Below are 18,791 nucleotides of genomic sequence, written 5' to 3' on the forward strand. Positions count from 1 at the left end.
TTGAGATGTGGTAGAACAGGTGCTTTCACAGGATGAAAGTGCTTCTGAAAGATCTACAGAATTGCGTGACACAATCATGTCAACATGAACCAGGTTCTTAAAGGAATTTATCCAGCAGACTCTAAGATCAAAATAAGACCCTACCCACAATTTGTGCTTGGTGAGTGTATATAATAGGCCTCTACCCCCTTTCTTCAATGATAAGGTACTACCACAGGAGCAGCGTTGACCGTGGACCAGCACTGCAGTGACGCTCACTGTTTACTCACAGAAACTCACTGTTTACTGTTGATTGCGTTATTTAGACGTTATCTCTGATGGTGGCAGGATTTTAGATGACTGGCAGCCGCTGGAGGCACACACACACACACACACACACACACACACACACACACACACACACACGTAGAGTTGGTGGTTGTCAAGGAAACAGGCTTAAAAAACTGCATGGCAATGTCTGACCATTTTGTGTATCACTTGCAGAAGGTAGATATTCATCACCAAAATGGGGAGTGGGATTTCTAACCCGTGACTGAGGCAGAGTGATCCAGCAGTGTTCTCCAGGGCATCCCTGACACTTTAACGCAGTATCATCCAATCAGCTGTGGCGGGGAGTTCTCATCTACAGGGACAGTCATGACACAGACAAACCAGCTTTGGTTTCCGTACGAACTCTTCAGAAGCTCTATAGAGTTGAAAAACAATCTAAATACAATTTACAGGGTCTTTACCAGTGGACCAACAACTATGTCCAAATGTTATTCACTAAAGGGCCTGTATCCTTCATATCCAACATTTGACTTCACCCCACCCTGTTCATGTGAACTCTCCCCGTCACTAGCACAAGCCCCTGGGTTTGCTACAGCACATGCCACCTCGTCTTTTCAAACAGCCCGATGCAGCAGGGCTAGGTAGCCAGCACGCCACACCAATACAACACCAATACAACAGCTAGCAGATGTTTGTGTTTACCAACATCCCACTACAACTGCCATCAACCCATCCCTGAGAGCGCAAAGCCAACTGTGCTCTATCAGACTCTGGCTGCTGATGGCAAACAGCAAGATCTGGGATTTAAACTAGCGATGCTCAGATCAATGTAGCAAAGCTTTAGTCCACCAGACCACCTTTTATTTTTGTTACCATGCTTTTGAGACTAATGTATGTAAATGAGCTCTATTCTGGTTGGCTGTTTAGAGGTGTACTGTGCCATTTTTTTAACTTTGGTGTAAGCAGCGCTGGCTGAACTGCAGTACGCTGAAGAGGTGGATATTTGGAAATGTGACCTTACAAACATACATACATAATATATATATACACATACATACATAATATATATATATATATATATATATATATATATATCAAACTACAGAAATGACAAATAGACTTTTTCAGTTTGAGATGGGAGTTTATTTCCAGTTGAAAAGTATGCAATTATCCTGTGTTTTTGAGTGTCAAAAGCACTGGGATGTGTCCAGTACTGTCTGGGGGGCAGTATTTGTGAGGAGAGTGTTCTGGACAGTGGGTGGATAAATCCCACTCTTTGTGTCAAAAACATTCATTGTCTGTGTATATACATCCATATGTATAAAAAGAAGAGAAGAAAAAAAAAAAGTATAATTTTCTTGTGATGGTTTGCGCCAGCTTATACGTGCCAGCAAATAGAGTGAACATTCAATCACTGATCACAAAAAGGACTGTACCAAATGCCAAAACATACAAAATGAAAACACTACAAACGATTTAAAAACTTGTCACGAGCTCAGAGACAGCATTGAATTTGTTAGAGAAAACGTGTGTTGCACGAATATTGTAAGTGCAGGACATTGGCCTTGGCATCGTTTGAAAAACGTACGCCATCCTGTGGTATTGAGATAGTCTAGACATTCTCTCACGGCTACGTCATTTTACTGAGCTGAAGAACGCCTACGTCGCAAGTATCTACAACACTTCAAAAAGGTGCCACAGAATGCATGTATTCAATATTTTCAATTGTTCTCTGACGGCTACATAGATGTATGCGAGTATCCGACTCACGAATAATTTAATTAGCTCTGCTCTGACTGGCTGGCTGGCTTACAGCGAGGCACTGTGATGGCTCACACAGAATCAGCACGTCTAGCATAGTCATAATTAGTTAAGTTTGGTCATTTTTTTCCTGTAATCATTCCTATTAACAGGTAGCCCGGCTAGCTGAATAGCCAGCATGGAATGCTGCTAGGCTGGGTTAGCTTTTAGCCTAGCATGGGTACTGGCTTCCTTCCCACTGCTTTCAACATCCCTGCCCGAACAGAGGCATCAGGCAAAGCCGCGGTCACGAGGCCTGCTTTGAGTAGCAACCAGAGAATGAGTATTTTCCAGCATCCAGCAGAGTCTGGAGGCGATATGCATGTTCACCAGTATTACTGATACACACCGTGGGAATGATTTGTTGTCAGTTTTCTGAGACAAAGCACCATATGCTCTGAAACTGGCTGCTGTCTGTTACCAGCCTGCCATCCTAAACTAGGGCAAGAACGCTGGTTTATGTAAATATTGGGGCTGTAAATATTAAGAAGTCAAGCCTGTTATTTAACTGTGTCCTTACTCAACTTTGTCATGGTCAATGAAAGATTTTCATTCTAGGGCACCTTTAAAAGGAGAATTCCACCAATTTCTCAGAATTTCAGCATACTTCAATGGTTAAGATGCAAAGTTGTTCAGAGTGGTTTGCTTCCGCTCTGTTCTACAGATACTTGCAGAGTCTGTGCACAGTGGTGGTGAATGGCGTCTGTCTCTAAAAGCTTCATCACACACAGTTATTACACCACATGGTTATGAGTACATTGCCTGATGCCGGAGACCCTGTTTTACCATACATTTTTGGCCTAAAATGTGATTTAGAGGACGAAAGCTGATGAAGCTGTTTTTGTTTCCCCCAGACTTGCTACAGTTTCACCATAAACCTTACATACAGACACATTTAGGTTCACTGGTGGTTTCGGATAATAAAACGTATGGCTACCAATGTGAATGTGTCCCTACAATAAACAATTTGCCACCAAACCCACTCCGAAACATGATAATCTCAACCACTGAACTATTCAGAAATTTGGAAATTGGCAGATTTTCAGTGGAAAATGTAACTTGTGTAGCTAATTCAGTGTTTTCTGGAATGACTAGACACAAAGCTAGCATAGCTAGTTTCTCCTGCTTTAAAACTGTCGAAGCTTTAAAGCTAATTTGTTAAGCCGCCCATCTTTTTCGACTGAATGGAAAACCGTGATGTGTTCACGTATACTATATATATAATGTTATTATACATTCACTAGCAAGACAACAGTGTCTTTTTCCATCTGACGACCTTTTGATAAATGAACTAATGAAGCTTGATGGCCAAGCTTTTTATATATTTTAAAAACAAAAGGTTTCTGCCCTTGTGCTACGAGCTGGGCAAACCTCTACAGACCTCTGAAGACACATTGTCATTTTGTAGAACTGAAGAAGAAAAAGTAGTCATCCCTGGCCAAAAACTTGGCCATTTTTCTTAGTGGGGGAAAAATGAAGAGCATTTTTGAGACCCTCCAGTATCTCACCCTGTGGTAAACAAACCAGTTCCAAACCCCATATGGTTTGTCTACATTACTGAACTTGGCCGTGTACCCCCACGCTTTTCTTTGTGTGCGCTCGCAGTTCCTTACTAATGTAGTGCAGAAATGTGTAAACTAAAATGCTAATTGCAAAATAAACAAATGACTGAACAGTTTAAAAAATGTAAACATGAAACAGCGTAACAGCATCTTCGAAAGGGTAAGAGAACCCACAAGTTCCAACTCACATTCATTGTCCATTTGCTCTTTAAAGGAAAATGTCTGATAATCCATATCATTGCCCAATGAAGTGGTATTCCAACAGGGGTGAAATCTTTAATATGCCAACACTGCCTCTCTGCTCTGCTAGCACATAGGCTATATGGAGGGAGGGGATACTCAAAGGGATACTTATTATCAAGTCAAATAACTTTCAAAACAGAAAAAAGCTCCATATCTGGTCCACAATGATCATAAACACACCTGCTACATGTAGGCAAAACAAAACAATATTGCTAATCATAAAAAACAGCATGGCAGCTAAAGTGAGAAATAAAAAAATAATGGTGGAAAGGAAAATCAAAATCTACACCTTCACTAAAATATATTAGCTTATCTGGAGATAACAACAAAGGGGTGTGGGAGGATAGGTGTGTACAAATAAGAATGGTCAGTAAACATCCAGCTGTGTCTTTGGTGATGAGACCTATCTACCTTTTTTTTTTTCTTTCTTTCTTTCTTTCTTTCGTTTAGCATGAAGGAAAACTGATGATTGTTTACATGGTACGTTTAGGCGTTGCTGTGGAGAACCCCCCCTCCATTTCTGCCCTCCTAGTCTTGGCTGTTAGCTCTCTTGGGTTCTCGGATAGGTCAGAGCGAAGGTGGGGTATACCCTGGGTAATCCCAACTGGTCGACTCTTCCACTGTGTTCCGGATGGTGGGTTACTGCAGGGGTAAAGGGCATCACCTCCACCACCCATTATGTCCCCTTCAGCAGTTACTCTGGCTATACGTGCCGAGCTGCCACTGGGACAGGAGGCCTTTAGGGGGAGGTGTGAGGGTCTGACTGTTGATTGGCAGTTAGAAGTACAGCTCGACATCGTTTCCATCCATGGACTGCCTTGGGTGAACGTTTGCTGCTGCTGAGGAGAGAGGGCGGCTTTGTGAGAAGAGTCAAATACACAACCATACCCCTGCCTCCAACCATCTACACGATCCTTTCCTGGATGCCGCGGTAATGCCATGTCACAACTGTTTCCTGTTTCAGGGTTATTTTTCTTGCGGTGGAAGGAAGGAGCCATCTTCGAACCATGGGAAGCTACCGAAGCATAAAGCTCGCTTGTCTGGAACTCCAGACTGTCTGTGTCCAGAGAGCGGCTACGTCGGTTAAGTGCTAGCGGAGCGGGAGCAGGAGGGCCTGGTCGGCCCAGGCTAAGGTGCCGAGGAAGGCTCGTAATGCCCCAAGCATTGCTGAACAACAAGCTTTGCTCATAGACATCAAAGGTTCTCTGATCACACTCAGCAAAGGCGTCCTGCTGTAGATAGCAGCCATCTTCCTCGAATGGCTCGTAAGGAGAAGTTAACTCCTCCTCCTCCTCTGCAAGCTCTGTCTGCTGTTCGCATTCGCCCTCGTTCTCCATGTCAACCACATCAAAGGTGACAATGGCAGGAAGAGCGCTCAGGCTTGGGCCAAAAGGTGAGCTGGACTCTGAACCATCCAGGCTCTCTGTAGAGTTGCGGTACAGTCTGGTGTTTTTGGTGAAGTCTACTAATGCTTGCGAGAAACAAACCATTAGCTCCTCTTGTGACTGGCTGCAGCCTCTGGTCGGCGGTAAGGAGCTTCCATCTAGAGCTTCACAGCGTTCTTGCTCAGGATACAAGACTGTGTCTTGAGGAGGACTAGGTGTCTTCGAGACCTGTGGACTGAACCTCGAATCAGCCTTAGATCCATATAGGGGTTTGTGCTTGAGCTGAGGCCCACTGTGGGACAAAGCCTCCTTTATGACCTGGGATCCTTGCACTGGTCTGGCGCCATGCTGATGGAGGTCATCCTCAGCTGGGCTTTTGCAGTTATCCTCAAGGTTTGTGTCACTATAGAAACAATCACCACAATACAGGACCTGATCTTTGGATGGGCTTCTCAGGTTCTGCAACTCACAGCACAGCAAGGCATGCTGAATCTTACTGAGACGTTCCTCCTCTGTCTCCATGGCACCGGTTTCCAAGGCATACAACAGGTCTCCTTTACCTTTGCTGCCCTGCACAGGGGCTCCCAGGAAACTGTGACTGTCTTTTGAGGGAATAGGTGGACTAAGCAGTCTGTCATCAGGCTCAAAAAGTTCATAAAGGGCATCACCACTATAGCTGTCCCGGGGAAGTCTTTCTTGCTGTGGACACTCCCTGGTCTCCTCGTCAGCTCCCGGAGTAGTGGAATCATAGTAACCTTCGTCACTGTTGGGCACAGATTCCTGTCGGTCACTCTGTGGGGTTAGAAGATCGGTGGGTGTGAGGGCTGTTTCCGTGCCTCCCAAAGGGCTAGTGCTGGTGTTGCCGCTACTGCTGGTCGTGGCAGTATGAAAGGTGCTGATTGGCTGATCAGGAGTGATTGACAAACTGTCGGTCTGCTCTGATGGGAGGCAGCAGGCCTCGTTGCCAGCATCTGACTCCCAGAGACTATGCAGGTACTCACTGTCCACCTCATCTGGTGTTGCCATCTCCTCTCCGCCACCCTGATAAGTAATGAGGCAAGAGCTGCGTTTGCCGGCGTTGCGACTTCCCCTTTCACCCGACACTGAACTCTCTGCAACACTGACGTCATCCTGGTCAGCAATTATGTCCCCACAACCAGTAAGAGAATCAAAGCTCTTCAGGGAAGACACATCGCCAAAGATCATATTCACATTGTCCGAGGAGGCGGACATCGAAGGTAACTCACCCTCAGGCACGTCAGTATTTAGTTCAGCCAGGCGAGCCATCTCAGAGTCCGCAGATAACGGCTGCCGATATGTAGACAGTCTGCCCTTTCTCTTTTTTTCCTCCTCCCCATCATCTTTTCTTTCATCTCCCCTTTTTTCACCTTCCTCTACCTCACCCACCTTTCCCTTGCTCCTTCGTTTCTCAGGCACTAGCATTTCGTCCTTCGTACATTCGTCAGCTGCAGAAGCAGGCGGCTTTTCGGAATCACCGCTATTAGCTGCAATAGGCACAACTGGCTCCAAGACCTTGTCCAGGCGACGGTCACTGGCATCGCTGTGATGACCAGCATTCGACTGACCAGGCACTGTTTCACCCGAGGACATTTCAAGCATCTCAGTTTTTTCCAGTTCAACATTTTTGTTCTTTCTGTGTCTCCTAATGCTGCTAAAAAGACCTCTGAGGCCTCTTCTTTGTCGTGGGAGGGATTGTGACTTCGCAAGAACTTCCTGCGTTTTTTGGGAGTCACTTGAGCCGTTCGGGTTGTGGAACTCAAAGTCCGCCGAACTCATATCACCACCGCCCCTGATGCTTTCCTCCCAGCATCCCCTGCTAACACCATCATACGTCTGGCTCTTGGTTACACCTGTTTTGGATGACCCCCTTCCTTGGCCCTTTCCCCGGCCTCCAAAAAAACTTGGGAGCATACAGATGCTCTTCCGACCTCCAAAAAACTTAAACGCTGTCTTCTTTAGCTTCCCCGTGGGTGGCGTCTGGGGCTGCTGGGGATCCTGGGATATGGGGTCTGATGGTAGCCCACCAGCCGCACCAACTAGCTCACTTTCTGCTACGGTCTCCATGACGACTTTTTGCTTTGCTGCTAGAGTTGTGTACTCATGACAAGAACTCTGCTCCCAGGTGCAGATGAAAGCTTCCTGGCGAAGTCTGCATTAAACACACCCGTTGCCATGTCACACCTAAAAAACAAGCGAATACACAATTAGAATGATTGAAACAAACCAAACGAGATAAGAGATAACAAGATAACAAACCATAAGAGACCATAACTTGGAGAAACAGTAACCGCATGTCTTCATGACCACAAAGCTTCCGTTCACACTTAAAAATAGTTAACTGGGAAAATACAAGAAGCTGAAAACGTCCACAGTGCCTGGTGCACGCTTAAAGAGCATTGCCCCAAAACAAGAGCAGTACAGAGACTGCGTTCGCACACAAAGTTCAATTTTAATACATTTAAAAAGCAGTCAGTCCCAATTTGGTACCGCCAATTAACCCACCCCTCGTAACTCCCCCTCACACTAGCACTATCCACTCTAGGAGCTTTAGGAAATGACTCCTTCAATACATTTCCTGACCTAGAGCTGGTTAGAAGGAAGTTGTTGATCACAGAATGCATGCAATCCATTTTTGTTAAAAATGGCTCACAGGTGGATGCAGCATTGGCATGTACATCCTTTACAACACTACACAAGGCAGCAGTGTGAAGTTAGCCAATGAATGAATGACATTACATTTTGAGTGGTACATGCTCTCATGTACGGCGTCTGTGCCTGGCCGTTTCATATGCAATTGTCTCATCTTGGCCACTCACCCTGTGGTGCGTCCACAGTAGGTTTGAACCAGCCTTTATAACTTCAGCATAAATGGGCAGAACACTCGGGACTACTAAACTGTTGTAGGCAGAATAGGTGGATACGTAAAACGTCATTCAGAGCTGTTTTTAGCCCTGTAATTGCCCACTTCTCCAAGTTGCTAAAGGGCTAGATCACAAATTTTGTACATTATTCCATCCTGTTGACGTGTATGACTCATTTTTTTATCCAGTGACTGATAGCATAGTAAAAAGCAGCACACCCACACTACTCAGTTAAAGTGCTGGCTGATAAAAATAAATAAATAAATAAAAGAAAAAAGCCCCCACATCTGATCTGTGAGCTAACAACGCACATTTAAACACTAACTGGATTTAGAAAGCACTGGTCAATGGACATTCACATTATTGAAAGTGGACGAAAGAACAAATGGTCTACACAGCAGGCACAGCAGCACAATGAGTTGACAGATGTCACTTAGACAAAGACTGGCCCTGTGGCGTAAGATTAACTCGCTAAGAGAGAAGCATCAGTCCCAGTCAAGGACAACTGAAACAGTACGCACAGTAATACAAGGTAAGGGAAGACAATATATTCATAGGCAGATGTATTACATACACTGAAAATCTGAACTGGGCTTTTCACGTTTTGCATTACGATCTAGATTTTGAAACCACTACCACATGTAGGATCATAATGCTTGACAGAAAACAATGTCTTTTTGACTCAGTCAGATGATTTTAGGCACATAATTGTGATTAATCTTGTATTTCCAAAAAGGCAACTTGACAGGAAAGGTGGAAAAATAATGTTCTTAACGTTAAATGAAAAACAATGTAAAACCATTTTATTCCAAGTAATTTTGGAGCATATCTATTGGTCCACTCATTACTTTCTGACTATTCATCATGACATCAATCTATAATAAGATAAATCAGGTGTGCTGCTGAAGGAACTCCATGTACAGCTCCATTCAGTACCGGGAGTTCACAGAGAACAACCACCTGTGTCCTTCTAACAGAGTTCTTCTAGCCAACAGATCAATAGCTTTACTGACCAACAGCACATTCTGACCGCTGACTTTATTAGGGTTTATTCTAATGTTATATAGAGTTTTACAGTAAACACACTCACTGACTTTATGTTTATTAGGGTTTATTCTAATGTTATATAGAGTTTTACAGTAAACACACTCACTGACCACTGACTTTATGTTTATTAGGGTTTATTCTAATGTTATATAGAGTTTTACAGTAAACACACTCACTGACCACTGACTTTATGTTTATTAGGGTTTATTCTAATGTTATATAGAGTTTTACACTAAACACACTCACTGACCACTGACTTTATGTTTATTAGGGTTTATTCTAATGTTATATAGAGTTTTACACTAAACACACTCACTGACCACTGACTTTATGTTTATTAGGGTTTATTCTAATGTTATATAGAGTTTTACACTAAACACACTCACTGACCACTGACTGTTTATTAGGGTTTATTCTAATGTTATATAGAGTTTTACACTAAACACACTCACTGACCACTGACTTTATGTTTATTAGGGTTTATACTAATGTTATATAGAGTTTTACACTAAACACACTCACTGACCACTGACTTTATGTTTATTAGGGTTTATTCTAATGTTATATAGAGTTTTACACTAAACACACTCACTGACCACTGACTTTATGTTTATTAGGGTTTATTCTAATGTTATATAGAGTTTTACACTAAACACACTCACTGACCACTGACTTTATGTTTATTAGGGTTTATTCTAATGTTATATAGAGTTTTACACTAAACACACTCACTGACCACTGACTTTATGTTTATTAGGGTTTATTCTAATGTTATATAGAGTTTTACAGTAAACACACTCACTGACCACTGACTTTATGTTTATTAGGGTTTATTCTAATGTTATATAGAGTTTTACACTAAACACACTCACTGACCACTGACTTTATGTTTATTAGGGTTTATTCTAATGTTATATAGAGTTTTACAGTAAACACACTCACTGACCACTGACTTTATGTTTATTAGGGTTTATTCTAATGTTATATAGAGTTTTACACTAAACACACTCACTGACCACTGACTTTATGTTTATTAGGGTTTATTCTAATGTTATATAGAGTTTTACACTAAACACACTCACTGACCACTGACTTTATGTTTATTAGGGTTTATTCTAATGTTATATAGAGTTTTACACTAAACACACTCACTGACCACTGACTATGTTTATTAGGGTTTATTCTAATGTTATATAGAGTTTTACAGTAAACACACTCACTGACCACTGACTTTATGTTTATTAGGGTTTATTCTAATGTTATATAGAGTTTTACACTAAACACACTCACTGACCACTGACTTTATGTTTATTAGGGTTTATTCTAATGTTATATAGAGTTTTACACTAAACACACTCACTGACCACTGACTTTATGTTTATTAGGGTTTATACTAATGTTATATAGAGTTTTACACTAAACACACTCACTGACCACTGACTTTATGTTTATTAGGGTTTATTCTAATGTTATATAGAGTTTTACACTAAACACACTCACTGACCACTGACTTTATGTTTATTAGGGTTTATTCTAATGTTATATAGAGTTTTACACTAAACACACTCACTGACCACTGACTTTATGTTTATTAGGGTTTATTCTAATGTTATATAGAGTTTTACAGTAAACACACTCACTGACCACTGACTTTATGTTTATTAGGGTTTATTCTAATGTTATATAGAGTTTTACACTAAACACACTCACTGACCACTGACTTTATGTTTATTAGGGTTTATTCTAATGTTATATAGAGTTTTACACTAAACACACTCACTGACCACTGACCATGTTTACAGAAGATTCACAGAAGGGGGAGGGGTCGGATTGATAATGAAACTAAGGATTAGGCTGGGAAGGGAGGAGGGGTGGGGGGGTGTTAGATATCTTAATCCTTAATAGATTATCCAGAACCAGACGTTTAGTCAAAACCAGAAATCACAGAGGAATTAAATAATTCCCAAAAACTTGCATATAATGAAACGCGCTTGAATACAATAAGGCAAATCGTGTGCATTAGTCTGTATTACTGGCGCTGGTGGGGTATTGTCTTCCAGGCAACAGGCAACAGATTGTGGCTACAGCTCCAAACAGGCGGCTGCTAACCTTTGCAATGGGTATACAACCTAAACCTGAAATTACACACACGTGTTAGCTACTTATATAAAAGAGAGAGAAACCATATGCTGCCGCCACAGACGCAATTACACACATATACAAAGGGTTTGTCTCCCACAACATGAAGTTCGTAGTGAAAGTAGCTAGAGGTAGCACAGGCTAGCTAGCTAATCAGGTCAACATAAACCCAAAACAGAGACATATCTATCAGGAAAAAAATGAATTCGCTTAAAGTCAAAATTGTTACACTAGACACGTAAACGCGGGGAAACTGTGTCTTCATGACAGCGCAGGTCTGCTCAGAAAACCTTCACAGCCCCTCTTCAAACGCTAGCAGGCTAACCGCTAGTCACGTTAGCCACGACTGGTAGTAATGGTGCTGGGAGCCGTTGTCGGTTCTCCGTCTAAATTAAACGCAAGTAAGGCTCGCGAATTATGAACCGGCATAAATGAAAATAACGCAAAACACGCTTACTTCAATGTCCCATTCCGCGTTTGCATGAAGGCGGTTAGCCAGTTAGCATCAATCTGTGCAGCAGTGAGAGGAAAAAAAGCTTTACCGTCTGGATGCCACTTTGTTCGGGTGGACTGGCCGAACTGCACCTTGGGAAATGTAGTTGTAAACACCTGCATGGGTCGTTAGTCCAGACTACAGCACTGCTTCATCTTCGACTATGAATAAGTTCCCCTTTTTGCATCACCATTGGCTGAGAGACTGCAGCTCCAAAAACAAGCTGATGAGAGACTGTAACACAATATCACAATACCTACATTTAGAGTGTTATTAATATTCAACCCTAATGAGAGACTGTAACACACACCTCAGTTTATATCACAATACCTACATTTAGAGTGTTATTAATATTCAACCCTAATGAGAGACTGTAACACACACCTCAGTTTATATCACAATACCTACATTTAGAGTGTTATTAATATTCAACCCTAATGAGAGACTGTAACACACACCTCAGTTTATATCACAATACCTACATTTAGAGTGTTATTAATATTCAACCCTAATGAGAGACTGTAACACACACCTCAGTTTATATCACAATAACTACATTTAGAGTGTTATTAATATTCAACCCTAATGAGAGACTGTAACACACACCTCAGTTTATATCACAATACCTACATTTAGAGTGCTATTAATATTCAACCCTAATGAGAGACTGTAACACACACCTCAGTTTATATCACAATACCTACATTTAGAGTGTTATTAATATTCAACCCTAATGAGAGACTGTAACACACACCTCAGTTTATATCACAATTCCTACATTTAGAGTGTTATTAATATTCAACCCTAATGAGAGACTGTAACACACACCTCAGTTTATATCACAATACCTACATTTAGAGTGTTATTAATATTCAACCCTAATGAGAGACTGTAACACACACCTCAGTTTATATCACAATTCCTACATTTAGAGTGTTATTAATATTCAACCCTAATGAGAGACTGTAACACACACCTCAGTTTATATCACAATACTTACATTTAGAGTGTTATTAATATTCAACCCTAATGAGAGACCATAACACACACCTCAGTTTATATCACAATACCTACATTTAGAGTGTTATTAATATTCAACCTTAATGAGAGACCGTAACACACACCTCAGTTTATATCACAATACCTACATTTAGAGTGTTATTAATATTCAACCCTAATGAGAGACTGTAACACACACCTCAATTTATATCACAATACCTACATTTAGAGTGTTATTAATATTCAACACTAATGAGATATTTATTTCTGATTTGTCTTTAGGATTTTGATTGCTTGATGTCAAAAATAACATTTTCAGTGCTGTGTTTGCTGCCTGATTGAATTTCTGAATTTGTGCACATTTATCACATATTTCACATTATCCAGTGGTTTTTAAGCAGTTATGCAAGGAAAGAAATGTGATATTTTGGAACTTACTCATATAAGTCATGAAAACTAGCTCCTACATACATAAATGTCTATTATTTATTTTTTAATAACATTTTTGTTCTTTCATTTTAAGCATTATTAGGTTGATTTAGATTTAGATTTTAGATTTAGATTTGATTTAGGATGTCATTCAGTGACAAATTGTGCACACATTCAAGAATTCAGACAGGGTCTTTTTTTTCACTGGACTGTATATTTTCATACTGAAAAAAAAATCATTTAAGCATTTAAGTTTTAACATACCATAACATAGCACCTAGCCATGCAGTCTGTCTATAAACATTTGTGAAAGCATGGGTCATTCTAAATTTCTTACCTCCAAGATACTGAGTGGTATTATTGAGAACTTAGCCACTAAGGCAAAGTTCCAGAGCAGTCACCACATACTGAGGAGCATAGTGCATAAAAGTCTCCTACTGCTGACTCAGTAACTGCAGAGCTCCAAAACTGCAGTTAGAGCTACAAAGGGGGATGCCTATGAAGCTTGGATGGAGTGTAGGTGCAGATGTCCCAATACTTTTGTCCATATAGTGTTTCTGTTGGAGATCAATTCTCTGGGAGATAAAATTGCACTCCCGTTAAATTCTGCCTTATTAAACAGTTAAAATCAAACAAACTCAGAGTGGTTTAGTGTGAAACACGCCGTTCTAAAGAAACCTACAGAATGAGAATTGTTCATAGGGACTCTGAATTGAACCAGATCTCTAAAATGTCTCTAAAGGCTCCCTTACAGAAAGTTATTACACCAAATGGTGATGAATTCACTGAATGACTCCTGTGTTTTAACATAGTTTTGAGAAGGGTTTGGGTCTAAAATTATATCTTTTATATTTTTTACCCATCCACAGTGTACCGTCAGGAAAAAAGAACAGAACAAGTACATGTTTGTTAACCATGCCCCTTTAGGGTTAACTGTGTCCCTTACAAGTAGAGCAACAAAAATATATATATTTGTATACATTATATATATACCACCCAGTAACAGTTTTGTATCATTTGTGTGTGTGTGTGTGTGGTACATACAGGGCGCTGTAAAATAATCCTAAAGTTTTTCCATATAAAAGTCACATATAAAAGTTGGTAAGTTTCTGTACAATTTACCACTTCACATCAAACCCCATTTTGGGTGTTTCTCTAAACCATTTAATTATACAGAGAATTTGGATAATTGGTGTTGTTCACCTTTAATGATCAGTCCAGTCACATTCCATCTTATTACACACATAATAAGGAGTCAATCAGCAGAGATTATTCCAGTCAGTACCATTTATTTACAATGCTTTCACTGTATGTGCGTGTAGGTGTGTGTGTATGTAGCAGATTCTGAAGGCACAGCCGAGTGTGTAAAGTGGTCACTGCGAGATGTTGCAGTTCATAGGTTTGTGTTTTAGATAGTTTAAGAGTCTTGGAGGCACATCCAGAGAGTCTATAGCCTGAATCCTGTTCACCTGCTTAAGGTGTCTGCGGATAACCAGCCTACACTGAGACACAAGTGATCGGGGGCAACCTGAGAGAGAGAGAGAGAGAGAGAGAGAGAGAGAATTAAGACAGTGTAGGCAGTTAACATACCAGTCAGAATTTTATAAATAATGTATCAGAATCAAAATTATTGTTGTTATTATATAGAATCCTGAAAATGAAAAGCCTTCACAAGTCTCAGTGTCTCCATTCTGCCTGCATGTCTGGTCCTCTCCTTTGTCCCCCTCTTACTTAATCCCACTCTACTTCTCTTTTTCTTTCCTTTTCCTCATCATCTCTCTCTCCTCACCTTTTCTTCCCTACCCATTCACACCTTGCTGTAACTTTCCCCCTCTCCTCTCTCCTCTCCTCTTTTCTCTTCTCTCTCTGTATGCACTCCCCCTCTGTGTGTGGTTACCTCTCTCTCTCAGCAGCAGTTCCAGGGCCTCGTTCTGTTTGGTGCTCTTCTCTATAATCAGCGTGGGCAGGTAGACATTAGCACCGAACTCGATCAGCAGTCTGACGAACTCAACGCTGCAGCCGTGTCTCAGGCACATCTCCAACACTGTCTTCCTGGCCGGTGCTGCCCTGTTGGACGACTTGTCCTCTGGCCAGTTGTAGTTGGGGTCGGCCCCATACAGCAGGAGGATCCTGAAGCAGTCCAGGTGGCCATAGACGGCCGCCAGGTAAAGCGGCCCGCTGCACACGGCCACGCCCGACGTCCACAGTGTGACCTTGGACCTGGCGTTGACCTCTGCGCCATGCTGGAGGAGATGGCGCAGGATTTCGGCGTCCCCCTCGCGGGCGGCGGTCAGCACAGGAGAGCCGACGTTGCGGAGGTTCCCATTCGGGTCAGCACCGGCACGGAGCAGAGCCAGAACACAGCCCAGATAGCGTCCACAAACAGCTGAGAACAGCGGCGTCTGAGCCTTCACATCTACGCTGTCCACCTCCGCACCGTGGGCCAGCAGCAGCTGCAGGCACCGCAGGTGACCTAAAGACACAAACACACACTTTAATTGGTTTAATTGGAGACTTTAATGGATTTACAGTGAATGCTGGTTTAAGACTCGCTTTATCCCTTAAGAATTAAACAGGCTGTTTTTCGTTCTGTGCTTTTAAAGGGCCTATAGCTCACTCTCTCTCTCTCTCTCTCTCTCTCTTCCCGTATATATATATATATATATATATATATATATACACACATTTTTTACATTATTTATTTACACACTAATTTTGCCTCTTTTAGTGTGAAAGAAAAAGTTAATATTTTTTTTTCCGCATGATACATCCCCTTTATGACCAGCATATGTAAATGAAATCTATTCGAACTGGCTGCTCACTGAGATCACTTCAACACACATAAAACAAGTAACAATAATACTACTACTCCTACTAATAATAATAATATAAAGCATCTTCATGGTTGTGACATTATAACCATGACATATTCAAAATGGTCAGCTTAGTAACCATGTACACACTGGTGAGTGAACAGTGTGTCAAGATTATTTATGTGGTGCTTTTAACAGCAGGCATGCTTACAAAGCAGCTTTACAGAGATCACTTGGTCCAAGAGCCAAGTGATCAAGCCAGAAGAAAAGCTCCCTCACAGCAAGCAGAAGAACCACTGAGAGGAACCATGACTCAAAAGGAACCAGACCTCCTCTAGTTGACACCAGATTGTGAAACAAATAACACAAAAAAAGCATGAAGAAGTCTTGACAGGAGGATGAGTGGGTATAAAGTTTTCTGACCGTAGTTCTGCACTGGAGCAATGAGGCTAATGTAGCGAACAGATAATGTCTAACACTTCACACACTTGCCTCAAGCCAGGCTGTTTCGTTCATGTTTACAGATAATGAGCTAAGCAGCATCAGAAACCACATAAGCAAGTCTATTCGATGTAGAGTGAAGTCTGTGTTGACTTAGGTATGTAGTTTGCACCATGCTAACCTTAAGGGGTATTACCTTTCATTACTTGTTAGCTACATCAGCTATGTTACAGTTTAGCAAACGTTAAACATGTCTCGGCTGATAACCTACATTCGTGGTAAAGGTGGAGGGGGGCTGTGTATGTGAAATGTAATTTTTCACTTTTTTTGTGAGTTTTATGAAATTCTGATCTCTCGCTGTGCATTCCAGCGTGTACCTTTGGAGGCGGCCATGCGTAAAGGTGTGCCGGGAACGCCCCAGCCGCTGCGCTGGTTGATGCACTTCCTGTAGCGCTCCTGTGACAGCAGCTCCTCCAGCAGGAAGTGGTCATCGTTGGCCGCAGCACGGTTCAGTTCCAAACTCTCAGCTGCGCAGGCGTCCTCCTCCGCTGGACGCAGCTGCAGCATGGACCAAACCTGCATGAGGACGAGGAGGTAAAAGGAAACAGGAAGATAAAATGACGCTCATTTTAAAAGCAAAATGTAAACGACTCACATCTGCAGCAGGAATACACTCCATTACTTAAGTTTAAGCCGTTACTCACTGGCAGCCCACAACTCGGGTGTGTTTCTGATCAAGGAGCTTCTATGAAAATGGATCAAATCTGACTTACAAAGATCACTCAAATTCAACAAGCTCAACACGCTTGGAGGAGGACACTAACTTCTTCTAATTCTCTGGGACTGTAGATGACGGACCCTACATTTAGACAGTTGTGCCACTTGAAATCCCCAACCGAACATCTACAATACACTAAGAAAAACATATCTTGATAGGATAAATATCAAGATAACTATAATCCTGCCATGCTCTGCTTCACTCATTTCTTCCATTTTTATACTTCAAAAGAATCAGATCTTACAGATGGGGATCTTCACACAGGTTCTGGATGTGTAACAGATGTTAAATGACAGGTAAACACAGGAATTAACACAATACATAGTATCTGGATTGTATAATAAAGTATAGTGACTGGTTTCATTTAACTCAGCTCCATATACCCAAGTACGTTTCTGAGTGTTACTCCGTCTACTATTGAGGAAAGAAATTCTCCTCAGTTCCATGATTTTGGTCATTAACGTTTCGCTCCAGATTCCTTTTCTGGGTGTTAGTTTCAATCTGTTGAGTTGGTTCAGGTCCTACTCTAGCTCATATCTCTCTCACTTTAGCTGCAGTGTTTTATTTACCAGCAGAAAGAGAGGAAGATCCTGTGATGAGAGATGCTGGATGGACTAAGAAGCTTCACTGCAGCTCTAGAGGTTTTTCAGTACTTAGCTAGGTTGCTACTTTTCTTTCTTTCTTACTTCTACTTTTGTTGTTTGGAAAAAAGGTCCTTTTTACTGATGTTATTACTTCACAGCAGGGTTTACACATTTACGGGAAGATGTGTTTAGGAGACTCTACACTCCTCTGCAGCTGATTTTAGGCTTATGTTCTAGCTATTATCCTTAAGCTGCTTCCCCCTTTAAAAAAGGGATCTTAAAACGTGAAAATAGTAATTTTGTAAGTTAATAAATGCCTCTTTACTCTATAGCTAGCTACACGTAGTGCTACTGTAGCGAACTGTTGGTTTGATATAGCTAGATAGCTAAAACCCACCCAACCTATTAGCCAGCCGTTAGCAGGAGCAGGAGACCAGGCTGAATACTGCCGGATTTTAGACGAAAATGTAATTAAAAAGTCAGTTAATCTATTTAAATCTGTAACGTTATCGCCAGCTTTAAAATAATAGTAGTAACAATTCAGTAAAGCTTCTGGCTAGCTATGAGATAGCTAGCTAAAACTGTTTAGTCATCTGATGTAAACAACAAGCATAAACACGACAAGCTAGGCTAGTACAGACTTTTATGTGCTCATATTTTATTGTAAGAGAGATAGACACAAAGCTAAGAGGTAAAAGGCAGTACGTATGTTCCAAAAATGTCAGAAATCAGAGTTATTAATGTTATTTTTTTGCTATTCGTGTATATTTTTCGTTCGCCTGTCTCAAGGACACTCACCGGCTAGTCGCAGCTGGAACGATTCTGATTGGTCTGAGTTCATCACGTGGTCAAGCGGGAGCGCGATAAACAACTTTTATTTTGTTTAATAAAAAAAACAAATACACACGTTTTTATGTGTCTTTTTA

General features: G+C 41.4%; 2 protein-coding genes across 4 annotated transcripts; both read right to left on the reverse strand.

Annotated features, from left to right (window-relative positions):
• Positions 1-1,390: 1,390 nt before the first annotated feature.
• Positions 1,391-11,898, reverse strand: amer1 (APC membrane recruitment protein 1). Of its 2 annotated transcripts, none has more exons than XM_072676612.1 (2): positions 11,871-11,898; positions 1,391-7,462 (listed from the first exon to the last, which is right to left on the reverse strand). In XM_072676612.1, exon 2 carries the CDS (start codon positions 7,343-7,345, stop codon positions 4,349-4,351), a length of 2,997 nt encoding a protein of 998 aa, XP_072532713.1. In that variant the 5' UTR covers positions 7,346-7,462; positions 11,871-11,898; the 3' UTR covers positions 1,391-4,348. The 2 variants fall into 2 exon arrangements, with proteins under 2 accessions (XP_072532713.1, XP_072532712.1); XM_072676611.1 differs by having other exon boundaries at positions 11,786-11,885.
• Positions 11,899-14,429: 2,531 nt separating this feature from the next.
• Positions 14,430-18,683, reverse strand: asb12a (ankyrin repeat and SOCS box-containing 12a). 2 transcript variants are annotated; one of them, XM_072676615.1, is made up of 4 exons: positions 18,664-18,683; positions 16,881-17,079; positions 15,147-15,722; positions 14,430-14,777 (listed from the first exon to the last, which is right to left on the reverse strand). In XM_072676615.1, exons 2-4 carry the CDS (start codon positions 17,068-17,070, stop codon positions 14,623-14,625), a joined length of 921 nt encoding a protein of 306 aa, XP_072532716.1. In that variant the 5' UTR covers positions 17,071-17,079; positions 18,664-18,683; the 3' UTR covers positions 14,430-14,622. The 2 variants fall into 2 exon arrangements, with proteins under 2 accessions (XP_072532716.1, XP_072532715.1); XM_072676614.1 differs by lacking the exon at positions 18,664-18,683 and having other exon boundaries at positions 16,881-18,096.
• Positions 18,684-18,791: the final 108 nt, after the last annotated feature.

This window comes from Salminus brasiliensis, chromosome 1, assembly GCF_030463535.1.
Source record: "Salminus brasiliensis chromosome 1, fSalBra1.hap2, whole genome shotgun sequence".
NCBI lineage: Eukaryota > Metazoa > Chordata > Actinopteri > Characiformes > Bryconidae > Salminus > Salminus brasiliensis.